The sequence below is a fragment of the Populus euphratica genome, unplaced genomic scaffold (assembly GCF_000495115.2).
Source record: "Populus euphratica unplaced genomic scaffold, PopEup_1.0 scaffold17.1, whole genome shotgun sequence".
NCBI lineage: Eukaryota > Viridiplantae > Streptophyta > Magnoliopsida > Malpighiales > Salicaceae > Populus > Populus euphratica.
The window spans coordinates 1,421,558-1,436,131 of NW_011499884.1; the positions used below are offsets into that span (position 1 = coordinate 1,421,558).

The 14,574-nt window shown below is 33.8% G+C and overlaps 2 protein-coding genes across 3 annotated transcripts; one reads left to right on the forward strand and one right to left on the reverse strand.

The window, feature by feature from the left end:
* Positions 1–1,822: 1,822 nt before the first annotated feature.
* LOC105130033 (pentatricopeptide repeat-containing protein At3g22670, mitochondrial-like) lies at positions 1,823–3,803 on the forward strand. Its single transcript, XM_011032350.1, has one exon. The coding sequence runs from the start codon at positions 1,877–1,879 to the stop codon at positions 3,548–3,550; it is 1,674 nt and encodes a 557-aa protein (XP_011030652.1). The 5' UTR covers positions 1,823–1,876; the 3' UTR covers positions 3,551–3,803.
* A 1,743-nt stretch (positions 3,804–5,546) lies between these two features.
* On the reverse strand, positions 5,547–13,973 carry ATSUV3 (ATP-dependent RNA helicase). 2 transcript variants are annotated; one of them, XM_011032356.1, is made up of 16 exons: positions 13,664–13,973; positions 13,362–13,491; positions 12,487–12,608; positions 12,194–12,384; positions 11,611–11,751; positions 10,925–11,047; positions 10,555–10,632; positions 9,575–9,743; positions 8,263–8,375; positions 8,092–8,172; positions 7,414–7,479; positions 7,206–7,270; positions 6,941–6,986; positions 6,743–6,859; positions 6,027–6,118; positions 5,547–5,946 (listed from the first exon to the last, which is right to left on the reverse strand). In XM_011032356.1, the coding sequence occupies exons 1-16, from the start codon at positions 13,725–13,727 to the stop codon at positions 5,829–5,831; spliced, it is 1,716 nt and encodes a 571-aa protein (XP_011030658.1). In that variant the 5' UTR covers positions 13,728–13,973; the 3' UTR covers positions 5,547–5,828. The 2 variants fall into 2 exon arrangements, with proteins under 2 accessions (XP_011030658.1, XP_011030657.1); XM_011032355.1 differs by having other exon boundaries at positions 13,362–13,494.
* Positions 13,974–14,574: the final 601 nt, after the last annotated feature.

Sequence of the window (14,574 nt, forward strand, 5' to 3'; positions counted from 1 at the left end):
ATTTATTTTTTAGGTTTTTTTTAATGCATCAAATTAATTATGTCATATCAAGTAAACCTACACACGATTTAAAATATTCTTCTAGAAAAAAATGTTAGAAATGCTTGGATATTTCTTTTTTATGTCAAATATTTTTTTTGATCACGTGTTTTGCTGATTAACTTGAATAAACTCAAATTATTTTATTGTGTTCTATTTTTAGATATGGTGAGCTTCGTTTCATATTATTTATCATAAGTTTGATATATTAATCAAGTTAACTTGAGGTTTTTTTAATTGGTGTTTCTTTATATATTATTCTTTGATATTGAATTAATTACTTCTTGATTTTTTTGTTTGTTTTTTATGAGGTTATTCTAGTCTTATGACATGAGTCATATATTTTGCGGGTTAATCTAAATAAACTCAAATCATTTTATTGTGTTCTGTTTTTAAATTTAACTTTTTTTTTTAATTTTCTACTTTTAATAAATGAGTTTATTGAAACTTGAGTTTTATAATTTTTTTAATTTATTTTTTATGAAGTTATCTCAATTTTATGATTTTGATTACTGGTTTGGCAAGTTAAATCATGTCAAATTTTTCTGTCATTTTTAAAATATATATTTTTTACTTATATTCCTCAACATTGAGTTTATTGATAATTAAATTTTATAATTTGTTTTGATTTTTTTATATGTGATTATTATAGTATCATTATCTAGATCATGAATTTGACAGGTTAACTTAGGATGACCTCAATCGATCCAAATATAGCCGTTTCAATATTGTTTTTTTTTAAAATATTATCTTGAATTTTCATAATCAAAATATATTTTTATTAGTTATTTGAGTTATTTTTAAATGTATTAAATCGATCAGATTATATTAATTCAATCTCCATATAATTTAAATTTTGTTACTAAAAAAATATTAACAATATCTCAATATTTCTTTATATTAATTTTTTTTAATTTTCAACTTTTAACAAATGAGTTTATTGAAAATTGAGTTTTATAATTTTTATAATTTATTTTTTATGAAGTTATCTCAATCTCATGATTTGAATTACGGGTTTGGCAAGTTAAATCATGTCAAATTTTTTTGTAATTTTTAAAATATTTTTCTTTAATTATATTCCTTAACATTGAGTTTATTGATAATTAAATTTTATAATTTGTTTTGATTTTTTTATATGTGATTGTTATGGTCTCATTATCTAGATCATGAATTTGACAGTTTAACTTAGAATGATCTCAATCGATCTACATATAGTCGTTTTAATATTGTTTTTTTTAAAATATTATCTTGAATTTTCATAATCAAACTATATTTTTATTAATTATTTAAATTGTTTTTAAATTTATTAAATCGAATTATATTAGTTCAATCTCCACGTAATTTAAATTTTGTTACTAAAAACGTATTAACAATATCTCAATATTTCTTTATATGTTTTTAATAAATTTAATCCAACCCACAACTAATCCTAGTTAATAATTTAGCATTCACTGTAACATATAATATTATTAAATTAAATAACAGTGCGAGGGAAGTAGTAAAAATTTCTAATAAAAATAATTTTTAAATTAATGAAATGGAACAGTTGGTGAAATATCTCGAGCATTTCAGTTCGTTTTGACTCATCTCAAACAATATAAAATGAAATTTTAAATGATATAAAACAAATAAATATTTTTATATTTTTAAAAAATAATTTGAAACTTAGATACAGCGTACGAAATGGAAATGCATTGAAAACCCTGGAAGTAAATTGTGGGTCAAATGTGTGAGGCCCAAATAGTGTTAACATTAGTCTAGCTGGCCCAAACTGTTGTTACAAATTTCACGTCTTTCTTCTCCTTCCTTGGCGCCCGTTCTGGGGATTGCAGAGGAAATGGCAGTGAACCTCCAAATTCCCAGGCTCTTTCAAAAGTCCCTCTCTCCAAAACCTTACCAAATCAGTCATTTATTAATCAAATATCTATGCACCACACCCGAGATCCCCCTCACTACTCATGACTCATCCAACTCGCCTGAGTCTCCTGATCTCCCAACTTGGCTCTCCCAAAGCCAAAACCAAAAACCCTCTGACCCGGATGATGGAGATTTTGTTATCCCTTCGCTTGCCAACTGGGTCGAGAATCCCAACCTTGAAACGCACAGAAACGTTCCCAGTCCCTTGCTATTCGAACCACAAGTTAGCAATGCCGATAAATTGAGTGAAATCCTTAAAAAACGCTACTCATCTGAAGCTGCTGTTGTGAAGGCGTTGAATGAGAGTGGTATTGATGCCACAAATGAGTTGGTTTCACAGATTTTGATGAGATTTGACAGCCATTGTGTCGTGGCTTTTGGGGTTTTCATTTGGGCAAAAAATCAAACAAGTTATGTGCATACACCAGAGTTATATGATTACATGATTGATATATTAGGGAAGTTCAAGAAGTTTAGTCTTATGTGGAATTTAGTTGAGCAAATGAAAGGGTTAGATGGGTACGTTTCATTGGCGACAGCGAGCAAGGTAATGAGGCGGCTCGCTAAAGCTCGCAAGTATAAAGATGCTATCGATGTATTTAGAGGAATTGAGAAATATGGTGTTAGCAAAGACAGAGAGGCATTGAATATCCTAATGGATGCATTGGTGAAGGAGGGCGATGTTGAGGATGCTCATAGTGCGTTTTTAGAGTTTAAGGATTGTATAACTCTGGATTCTAGTAGTTTCAATATCTTGATACATGGCTATTGCAAAGCACGGATGTTTGTTATTGCAAGAAAGATAATGGAAGAAATGGAGAAACACGGGTTTCACCCTGACGTTGTTACATACTCTTGTTTCATTGCAACATATTGTGAACAGAAGGATTTTAGAAATGTAGAAGCTGTTTTTGATGAGATGCAAGAAAAGGGTTGCAAGCCTAATGTCATTACATATACTACTGTTATGCATGCTTTAGGGAAAGCAAGGCAACTAAATGAAGCTTTGGAGGTTTATGAAAAAATGAAAAGAAATGGTTGTCTGCCAGATTCTAAATTTTATAGCTCCTTAATATATGTATTAAGTCAATCTGGAAGGATAAAAGATGCTTGGGATGTTTTTGAGGACATGGAAAAGCAAGGTGTTTGTCGGAATTTGTGGGTATATAATACCATGATTTCTTCTGCTTGTGCACATTCTCAAGGAGGGAGTGCTTTAAAGTTGCTTGAAAGAATGGAAGGGGATTCTTGCAAGCCAGATGTCAAGACTTACGCACCTTTATTGAAGATGTGTTGCAGGAGGAAATCTGTTAAGCTGCTCAAGTTTCTTTTGAGTCACATGTTCAAGAACAATGTCAGTGTTGATCTTGGTACATATACTCTTTTGGTGAATGAATTTTGTAGGAATGGGAAACTTGAACATGCTTGCTTCTACTTTCAAGAAGCTGTGTTGAAGGGAATGGTTCCTATGGTTAAGACATTCAAGGCGCTGGTGGAGGAGCTTGAACAAAAGAATATGAAAGAAATGAAGGAAAAGATTGAGAAGTTGATGTTTCAGGCGAGAGAGTCTTCAACTTTCGGGAAACCTGTTTAACTGTAAGGATTCATGAATTTTTACTTGAGCCTCAAGGAAGCTTGCTTTCATATTCAGTATGAGCAGGTTGGTTGAATTTCAGCAACTTTTTGCTACTGAACTCCTGTTCTTAACCCTATTACTTTCATGGTTCCATCTAGCACCTCAACAGCTGAAACTGAGCTCAGATGAAGAATGTGATGCACTGGTGAAGAGTACATCATTGTAGCTTTATTTAGTTTCTCACTAGTGTCTCTTCACTCCTTATTTTTTATCGTGTTTTTTTATTTTTCCCTTTCCTCTTCTTTCCTCTTGGGTGTAGGACGGGGCCCGATGCCCGATAAAATGACCGAACACCTCACAGATAGGGTACAGTAACACCTTTTATCCAATAACAGATCCACCTCCCATGGAATATTATCTTAAAATCCAGGCCTCTCCCCTTCAGAGGCACCTAAGTTGACCGAGAAACCCTCCCTAAAATTGTGTCAAACCCGCACCCTTCAATGTCGAACAGAGCTTGACCCTATGGAACAAAGCAAACATGGCTCTGGAACTGTATCTTTCTTTCTGGATCATTTGAATCACAGTACTAGAGTCCACTTCCACATTAACTTGTCCAAGGCCCAAACTTTATGCCAACTCCAAAACTGTCTGAACTGGCCATAACTGAGCTCTGCAGCTCAGGAGGAACCCAACTAACCTGCATATGAGCATAGAGAGCGCGAAGCTTGATGTAGCAGCCCTTCTGCGTCTTAACTCATCATTTGCCAAACGATTGAAAATGTTTTGAGAGTTGGGACAGAATGATACAGCATATCATCAGCTCTACTTCTAAGGTGGTGACTGTGTGAGAGAGTAATTGTGATTATTTTTTATGTTAAAATATATTAAAATTGTAATTGTGATTATTTTTTATGTTAAAATATATTAAAATAATAAATTTTTCATTTTTTTAAATTAGTGTATTGTTTTTTAAAAAAGATAGGGTACAATCATATTTCTAAACACTAAACACTCAATAAATGAACTTGATTTATTTTCATTGCCTTGCCCATTTGGTGTGGAAACTTAGGTTAATACATGTTTATAAAAAAATTAAAATTTATTTATTTTTACAAAAAAATATTTTTTTATATTTTAAAATTTATTTTTAATATCAATTATTAAAATAATCTAAAAATATAAAAAAAATATTATTTAAAAAATAATTACAATTATATTTTTAAATAGATGTACAGTGGTAATTCAAGTATTTTTTATATTTTTAAATTATTTTATAGATGCACAGTGGTAATTCAAGTTTTTTTTATATTTTTAGATTATTTTAATAATTGATATTAAAAATAAATTTTAAAATATAAAAAAAATATTATTTAAAAAATAATTAAAAAAACAGCTATTAATACTGTAAAAAAAAAAAAATAGTGGTCTAGAAAGTTTGTTTAATGTCGCGACTTCTTTAGTTTGAATTTTGAGATCACATTCAAGAGAAATTTTCTCTGAATTCATCTAACCAATGTAGGAGTTACGCCCTTAGTCTCAATTAATGCGCCAAAAAGTCCAAAAATTATTTACTATCATTAGAAGAAAAAAGCCTACCGTAGCCTGAAGACCTGTCTATGCTTTAAATCACACAAACCTACCAAATTCCGAGCAACGAATGACTACCATCAGTTTGGTCAATCTATGAGTCGACTTCACTCTGGTTTTGTACTTGCAAATCCTCCCTACTTGTTCCAACAAAATTAGGAACTTTTTTTCTAAAAGTAACTTCAGGGCTGACAACTATCAATTCTTGAATTTTAGATTACTGTATTTTAAAAATATTTTTAAAGAAATTTAATTTTTTTTAACTACAATCACACTCCACTCCACTCTACAAAGACTAACTTTACAGGTCTAGTAACAAGTTCCATCAGTTTCCGAACATTTGATCCACAGCTGCGCGCGCTCAATCACCATAAAGGAGGGTCTACGGAGTTCAAAAGCTTTTGTCTGCTTCTAGCATCATACAAAAAAAAAGGGGGAATTCGTATATTTTCATCATTGTAGACAAATTTTTACATTTGAGTTTGTGTAAAATTTACTTGTACATAATTTGATAAAATAAATCATGAAAAGGGAAGGAGAGGAGGGGACATTCGGTTGAGTATTGGAGGAAAAAGCTACGTTTAATTGCAAAATAAACAGTGAGGATGGGGAGCCTTAAGTCTGTTCATTGACAACGGAACAGCCATTGAAAGAAAACGTTAGGAGAGAATAAACATTCTACCACCAGTACATTATGAGAATCTTTTCATACATATTGCCGCGTTTCTTTGGATAATAGAGAACCAGAGTTAACACGTGATGGTAACTTTCTCATTTTTGGCTGCTTCTGCCACCCGAATCTTTCCAGGAATTCCTCGATCAACCTGCAAATTGGAGGTGGAAGATAAGACTAGGATTACAAGCTAAATGAACACATGGAGATAAAAGACTGAGTCACACTCACAGGCCACATATAGCCTTCTGGGAGGCTGCGAGCTCTCGGTCAGGAAATGAATCCTCCAAACGGAAACTTAACCATACATAGAGATCCAAGACCTGCAGTTTAACCATAAAAGACAGCATTATCAGGATACACATCCAAGTTTAATAGTTCCAAAAGGACCGGATTACATCCCTATTTTCAGTAACTTAAAATGTCTGCTCAACCATCATTATCAAGGACACTCTCTCCAAAACCAAAACTGCTGTAAATTTTGCTCTGGGGTTTTAGGAAAAACTTAAAACAGCACCATTGATTCCCCGTGCTTGAAAAGTTTATCAAAAGATCTTTCCAAGATAAATAAATTTAGATCAGCTTGAATCAGAAAACAGCAAACCAAGATGCTAATCTGCTGCACGGAAATAACTTCTGCAAGACCAAAAGGGCCAAAATGTCTAAATATTTTGTAAAATGGGACGATGCCCAAAATCACCCAATATTGGTTCTGATGCCAACAGCAAGTTTCAAGTGAAAATGCAGAGGTGACTTGCTAACTACCTTTACCCTAACTGTGAAAAAATAAATAATGATTTCCTATTCAAGTGCTGCATTTTTCTATGTTGAGGAGGCAGAGCTGCAGAAGATTTGGTAAACTTTGGTGCATAGGAATTTCAACTGCTGCAATTTGGAAACTCCGCCTATCATTATTTCTCAGAATGTGCAAACGTACAAAGGTCTACCTTGTGAATAGATTCAAGCTCCTTGAGTGCAGACTCTGTTTTGGGCACCTTAAGTGTCCCCGGTGTAAATATTTCTTTAAGTCGAACAATGCCTTTCTGTGCATAGTTTTGGGCAAACTGATCCATCACAAGTAATAATTAACCTTTTCATTCAAACAAGCATATTAAACAAATTCAAGAATGAGATATAAAGTTCACCTGCATAAGACCCTGAGATGAAATTTCATCGCGCATGTCAACAGGACTGCACATCAGAAATATTAATAAAATTTGAACCTGATTGTCATAGTTTACTAGCCTAAACTGCTTCTCAAACAAGTTGAGCTAGTAAATAAAATCTAGCAATAAAAATAGTTTTGCTTCATGGTATTTGCTACTCAAATAACTGTTGCTGAAAGGAGGATCATCTAGGTAAAAGCTGTCATTTGAACCATTTTATCATTGACCAGGATAAAGATTTTACCTGATAACAAAAAGGTATTTATCATGCAATGAAATGGGCAATACATCAACAACCGCAGCAACTTTCTGATGTCAAGCATTTTAAATGAAATTAGATGCCAGGTAATTATATATCCTAAATATAATACCACTAAAAACAGCGTTATCTTTTTTGCCAACAAAATGCTAAAACTATACAAGCATGTTCCGCTGTAGGAAAGGGAATGTACCAGCATTTCCTCACAGTTGGCAATGAAATAGTTTTCAGATAATTTGGCGTTCTCTAGAAAATGCTCCTGTGCAAAAAGGGAAGCCCACAAAAAAAAGGGTCAGTTGCATTGTACATAGTAGAGGAAAACTCAATGGGCAAATCACATTTGCAGGTAGGAAAGTTTGAATTCTGACTCAAGTTTAAGTCTTGGCAATAATGCTTAACTCTGAGAAAGTCTCAAACTTCAACACCATCAATTAGTACAGCTCAAACCAAGCATGGCGGATGTCAATGCTATTCTTTATATAAAGCTAGAAGACCGTACTTCAGAATGAGCATTAAATGTAACTGAAGGATGCCTTTCTTTAAGTTGGCTAGTGTTTTTGTACCAGGAGAAAGCTATAACCATACAAGTCAAAGTTGATGTTGTGAAAAGTGTGAACCATTTATGTCATAGTTGTCATTTGACTACTGGTTCACACTGCATTCACAGAGCTCCTCCAAAGTAAATAAAATCTCTCAAAATTGCTAGCGATAAAATTTAGTTAGAAACAATTATTTAAAGCATTTGTGCCTGAAGAGATCAAAATGAAGTGGCCAATAATTTCAATTGATTGTGGAAAGAAGTCACATATGGATGTTTTAACAGATGAAAATGTCAATACAATAAAAACAGAGATGGTCAAAAGTAACCCACCATTATCCGGTAGAGGCCTTTTTTTGGGTGTAAACGTGAATACATAAATATGAGATCAAAAGTGGGGAATAATCCGGCACACTGCATTGTAGAAGTTAATCAGATTCAGAAACAAGTATCATACACATATGGTATGAAGCTATCACATGCAAGCTTGTTCATCTACATTACCTCCAAAATAGGAGAAGGCAATTTCAATGATGAATGAAGCAAGGGTAGATCATCTGCATGTAAACAGGTCACTTCTCCAACTGGAAAGTCTGATCCATACCTGCCAGCTCTCCCTAAAGGCGGAACTCTTCAGCCATGAGAATGAAACCAGCCACCACACAAAGGTTGGCATGCAATGACAATACAAATAACAGCATCTCTACTCATTAATACATCACAAAAACATAACTTAAGAGCAAATGTTATGACCACGATCTATTATCTAATTATTTTCAATAAAGTAACTTCTATTGAAACCAGCTACCCAATTTTTTATCCCTTTTTCCCCTTCTTGCATCAGCTGAAAACTATACGTTCCTATCTCCCAAAAAGGATAGCTGCCAATCAGATAAGAATCTAAAAAGGCAGACATTTATGCATAATTCAACGAGGAACATTTAAGATGAGGACCATTGGATTTAAAGCAGCTGACCCAGCAGAAAGTTTGTCAGACCATGAAAAAAAACAATTAATTGAGTTAAAAGTAGAAAATAGAAGAATCAACAATATTATGGAATCGGAAGGGCAGAGAAAAATAGGGCATAGAAGCCAAGTCCTTAGGGAAGTAAAAGACAGCTTTTAAGCATTGCAACCTGTTGAATCCAAATGTCTGCTCTATAGGCTCACATAGCTACAGGCCAGGTCTCAGGACATTAGTGCTTAATCATGTGTTAACTGGTCTAGTCTTGATGTGATCTTATCTAACCAGCATCCTGACAAATAAAGCTCTGTCATGAACCTTTTTTTTATCAAATGATACACAAATAGAGATAAAAAGTTGACTTAAAAATTGTGTCTGTTTGTGATTTATTCATTCTGTTTTGTTCTTGATATGTACCATCACTCCATACTGACACCTCAATCCACAAACAAAACTTGCTGTGTATTTCAATCATAAAAGCTCCCCACTAATTGAAATTGTACAATCTGCAGGTACAAATATTCAGCATTCCACTCCATGAATCTTGCACCATAAAGCATGCAAGACTAAAACAATTTTTACAGACTAACAGATGGCATGAAACTTGTTTATTAGTTTTTAAGGTATTCTTAACGCAAATAGATTGCAGCACTGTTCAATGCAGAAGAAATCCACAATTTATCACAATAGGCAGCATTGTTTACTTCATACTTTAGGAAAGTCCCCATGCCCAGAATGAAATTGGTACACAAAACCAGTTATGTCCCCATGCACAGAATGAAATTGGCACACAAAACGAGTTATACTAATAATTTAGCCAAACAGTTTAACGAATGAAATTCCACGATGTACCTGCAATTTGTTTAACCTCTGATATCGTGAGGTCCCGCATCTCAACACCGTCAAACTTTTTCATAGTTGAAAATATGATCCTAGAAATATTCAGGTTTAGACCCATCCCAACAGCATCACTAGCCACAAGAACATCAAATTCACTGCTTGCATCATTGAACATTGTTGCCTGCAATCCTAGAGAAAACACTAGTTAATCCATTCGTAATATAGATTCATAGGACAGGACATAAATAAATAACCACTTAACAGCATAGACATATCAAATTTTAAAGTTATGAACTATAATATAGATTACAATTGAGATCAATTACATCTGAAAAAATAATCAAACGTTTAATAAAAAGGCTAAAAAAGGTTGGTGATAGGCTAAAATAAACCATTGCCTCCCCTAGTCTACGATCAATCACATAATTGCATTAGCATAAAACTGAAATGCACGTTTAATTATTAGAAAGTAACAGCAGAATAAAAAGCTTCCACAACAATGGGCTCATGGAAGGAGAACAGTTGGAAAAGCCAACAATTTTTTCATGGAATGACAGCTCTCGAGACTTGAACACCTCGTGGTTGCAAGTCCAAGGCTGGATTTAACTCTTTAAGTTAATTATAACTTAGTTCCTGTGTTTTAAAGAAACAAATAATTTAGTCCCTCTTGTTTAAAAAATAATAACTTAATCCTTTGACCATCAAACCAGTCAAGAACTAACAGTCAAGTAATTGAATCGATGACAGCTGATCAACTCACTAACAGAAAACTAATGGCGGGATCAAATCATTAATGGAAAAAACTACCATTACAAAACTACAGAGATTAAATTATTTGTTTCTTAAAACTAAGTGACTAAGTTGTGATTTACTCTTAACTTTTAATGGTAAACTTAAATAAAGGGATAAGCCAAGAATGCTTATTTGGACTTGCGCATTCCATCTTCATCGAGTTAAAACAACAATTCTTGAAAGTAAGAAGGAATCAACACCTGTCTGGTTCGAGTTTCAGGTGGCAGTGAACCATAAACAACAGAACAAAGATGCTTCCCCCCTCTTTCAATTTGTCCCTGGCATCAACAACAAAGATGGAAATGCACATAGAAAAGTTAGCAAGCTAGTGAGAGAGATATTGCAGTCTAGAAATCATATCCAATTTCAAATATGCAGTATTGATTAAATTATTGTAAGATGACCACAATTCCATAACCAGTACATAATCAAACAAGACAATGCCATACTAAGGTGCAATGCAGTACTGGAGCCTGACAGACCCCAGGGAGGAAAATACCACAATATTTGTGAACATTAAAAAAAAAAAGAATAGAAACCAAGTTAAACAAAATTGAAATAATCACTAACCTTCAATTTGTATATCTCGCGACGTGAAAAGGTTACAATGCAATCACCTGTTTGTATATTCTTAAATGATCCAAGAGGTTTCTGTGATGGAACTAAAGGTGAAAGTCTCTCATAGTATTGAACCTGGGACATCATGGCACACAGAAAGGTTTAAAAATCCAATCAACATGACACGGACAGCATAACAAGGGTAAACGTAACATGTATTGACACAGGCTTAAACTAGTCATTTACGTTACTACAACAAATTGCCTACACATAAGGACATGACTATGAAATTCTGCAATCATTAATAACAATTAGCACATTGCCATTCTTACATTAGATGGAACAGTCCTCAAAATCTTTACAAGTTTGTATTCAATAAATGTTCAACACAGTCACTGCAGATATAGTTCTCTGCATATGTAAAACAAATTGATGGCTACAAACTGCAGAGAGGGTTTTCATCGCTGTCCTTTTTTTTCTTTTTTTGACAAAATAAACGAAAAAAATGAAAAAAATGTTATTAGATTGAATTTCACAAATTTTCCCCGTCATTTCTTCTCAAACCATAAAGTAGCAACATGAAAAAGAGGTAGGACCACTAAGTATAATGTACATCTGTGTTTATGCAGTGCATAAAAAATCCTCATGGTGAAAACCAATTATCATAAATATTATCTTGCAAATTTGAGAAAACTAACATGGATATCATCGCCAGTCGGTTTTAGTATTTCCTGAATAAGAGGAACTGCAGCGGGATCTCCACAGAGGTGGAGTTCATCAGCAGAGATACCTAAAAGAGCACGTGTAAATGAGAAACCCCTTGTCATGCACCCCAACATCTGAAACAAGAAGAGAGAGAGACTCAGAATAGTTAGAAACCCACTGATGCTCAAGTATGATGGCCTAGCAACACAATATCTTGACTTGGTTCGCTACCATGCTGTTGTACTTTGACAATAAGTTGTCATGACAAATTGAGGACCATTCAACAGCCTATCATCATGTAAATCATTTGGCAGCATAATTGGTAAACTGGTTCATTAATAAGTTTTCAGAACAAAGCTTCAGCTTTAACAACAAAAGAGAGACTAGAAGCAAGTTCAGATTAACCCCCCCTCCCCAAAAACGAGATGAAAAATATTAAAGAGGGAAAGTATAGTGTGTTCAAAATTGGCTACTCCAGATAGGCACGAACAAGACCCATTCATTATATTCACTGGCAAGAGAATCTCAGATTTTTCATAGCGTGCAATAAATCTTTCAATTGAACCATCAATATACCTGAATTTCATCAACAACAGCGCAGCTATAATTTGAGGTTACATCAGCCATTTCAACTGTCACAGCTTTGTGCTTTGCCCCGTTAACTTCCTCTCTCTCTTGCCCTGTTATTAAATCACAAGGAACATTTGCCTTGTTCAACCTTTTTGCCACCTCCCATGCAAGCAATCTCAAAGGACCACAATAGACACCTACAAAAATAGTTTGAATGTATAGCTTATGCACCTCAGTTTTAATCTTTCTCAGGTGGATGGGGTGGTTAAATTTAAAGTAAATCATGATAAAAATTATACCAGAAGGACTTGACTCAAGCTGCTTCAAAGCATGGTATGTTTTACCACTATTTGTGGGGCCCACATGCAGGAAAATCTTGCGATTCTTTCTTCGTGCAACAGGGTACCATGCATGAGGACAACTGAATCAACCAAAAAACTCAAATCAACATGGCAAAAAACAGATGATATAACACAATTCTTCATTGACATTTACTTTTTACCCACAAACAAGTATCGCTAGAAGCATAACCGTATCAATCAAGAGATAGAGCATCACTTGAAAGTAAGAGCTGAAACTGAGACTAAGATGGCTTCAGATGATTTCAAACCAAAATAGTAATTCCTATAAATTAATAAAGATATTTTCAAGCTGAGCCTAGGAAGGTTTAGATATTTTCTGAAAAATAAATCTCAGACCCTGTGAAATAATACATTTAGTTTGAAAAATCAGCAATTCAGAATATCTTGGGGAGACAGAAAAGATGATAGTGATTGAGCTCCACATATTTAGTTTGAAAAATCAGCAATTCAGAAAAGATGATAGTGATTGAGCTCCACAAATCGAGAACTTAAAACCAATCACAATATTACAACTACTATGAATTCCCATACTAAACCTTGTAATTCCAATCCCCAATTGTAAAACGAAGCCAGGTTCAGTTTTCTATAACCCCCCCAACAGTAGAAAGGTGAAATACCGAATCCATCAGAGCATTATATTCCAAATGAACTATATAATGAATGGAAGTTCAATCCTTTATTACATTATTTCATGTACAAACACATTAGCTTTCGGTTTTTAATAAAGTAACAAAGTAGTTGCAAAATTCAACCAAGAAAACAAATCTTCGCTTGAGAAATCAGCAAGGATAAAAAAAAGGAGAGTTTCTTACGTCAAATCCAAAAAATCAAACTTGTGGGCATTCTTCTCGTTGCTGGTGCTGTACTCCCTTAACAAATTGCAAACACCAGCTAGAGCTCCAAGCCTTGATTCTATATGTGGCCGGCATGGATCCAATTTATCTGCTAAACATTTAGAGAAACAAAAAAGAACAACAACATAAACAACTCAAGAGAAAAAAACCAATATTCTTCAAAAACTAAGAAATCACACTCTACAAGCTATTAAATAATTGCTATCTAAAAATAACTACGAAACAAATTCAATCAACCATAAAAGAAAAGAAAAATAAACCTTTTAGAATGTCAGAAACTCCCAAAGTTGAGACCTGTCGATGGCGAAGTAAGAAAGCAGCCATTTCTTTTAAAATTACTAGCTGGGTTGATTAAAAGAAAAACATTAGAGCTTTGAAAAATGAAAAAAGCAACCAGAAGAGTTGCTTCCCGTTATGCATAAAAAGGGAGAGACAACAAAAGCAACGGATTTAGAGGGCAATTTGCGGTTGATGGAAGAATAGAAAAGTTCTGGTGCTGTGAGTGTTGGCCACTCCAGCTGCGAGACTCATTAATTTGGGAGTTTTGCGGTATTTAATGCTTTCCGTGATCCTAAAGTTCAGGGCAACTACATACTTACCTTGCTACGGATTTAGGGTTGTTTTGTTTTGTTTTCTCGAGAAGGGCTAGCCCAGTCCATACTCCTAAGCCCAACCATGGTTGCAATAGTTTGACTTCTTTTAAAATCTTTTAATAAAGGCCTAATCTCGAAAGGGCACTCATTTAAAGGGCTCCAACTAGCCCATATTATTGCTCAGTGGGCTGTTGTGCTGATTGTTCCTGAACCGAAAACCATGATCTTTCTTCTCTTTCCCACATGCATTTTCAAACCAGATTTATAGATAAATTTGATGATGTTTATTTTTCACTTTAAATTAATATTTTTTTATTATTTTGATCCACTGATTTCAAAAATAATTTTTAAAAAATAAAAAATATTATTTTAATATATTTCTAAATGAAAAATATTTTAAAAAATAATTGAAAATACCTTTTCAAACAGGCTAGGACGAAGAAATCAGGAAAATTATTGTTTGACAGCCAGTAGATTTCGCAAAATTCACCTCCCTGTAACGACAAGGCCATACATATTCTGTAGTTTAGTCCAACCGTGCGCTAATGCACTAGGAGTTTGAAATGTAACCTCCGCCG

Excerpts from the sequence above, each read along its gene's own strand:
- LOC105130033 (XM_011032350.1), top strand. The coding sequence starts at position 1,877 with ATGGCAGTGAACCTCCAAATTCCCAGGCTCTTTCAAAAGTCCCTCTCT.
- ATSUV3 (XM_011032355.1), bottom strand. The coding sequence starts at position 13,727 with ATGGCTGCTTTCTTACTTCGCCATCGACAGGTCTCAACTTTGGGAGTT. Across the intron at positions 11,048-11,610 it reads CGACTGGCGATGATATCCAT|GTTCAATACTATGAGAGACT; the intron begins GTTAGTTTTCTC and ends ATGATGTCCCAG. Across the intron at positions 7,480-8,091 it reads AAGGCCTCTACCGGATAATG|GAGCATTTTCTAGAGAACGC; the intron begins GTGGGTTACTTT and ends CTTTTTGCACAG.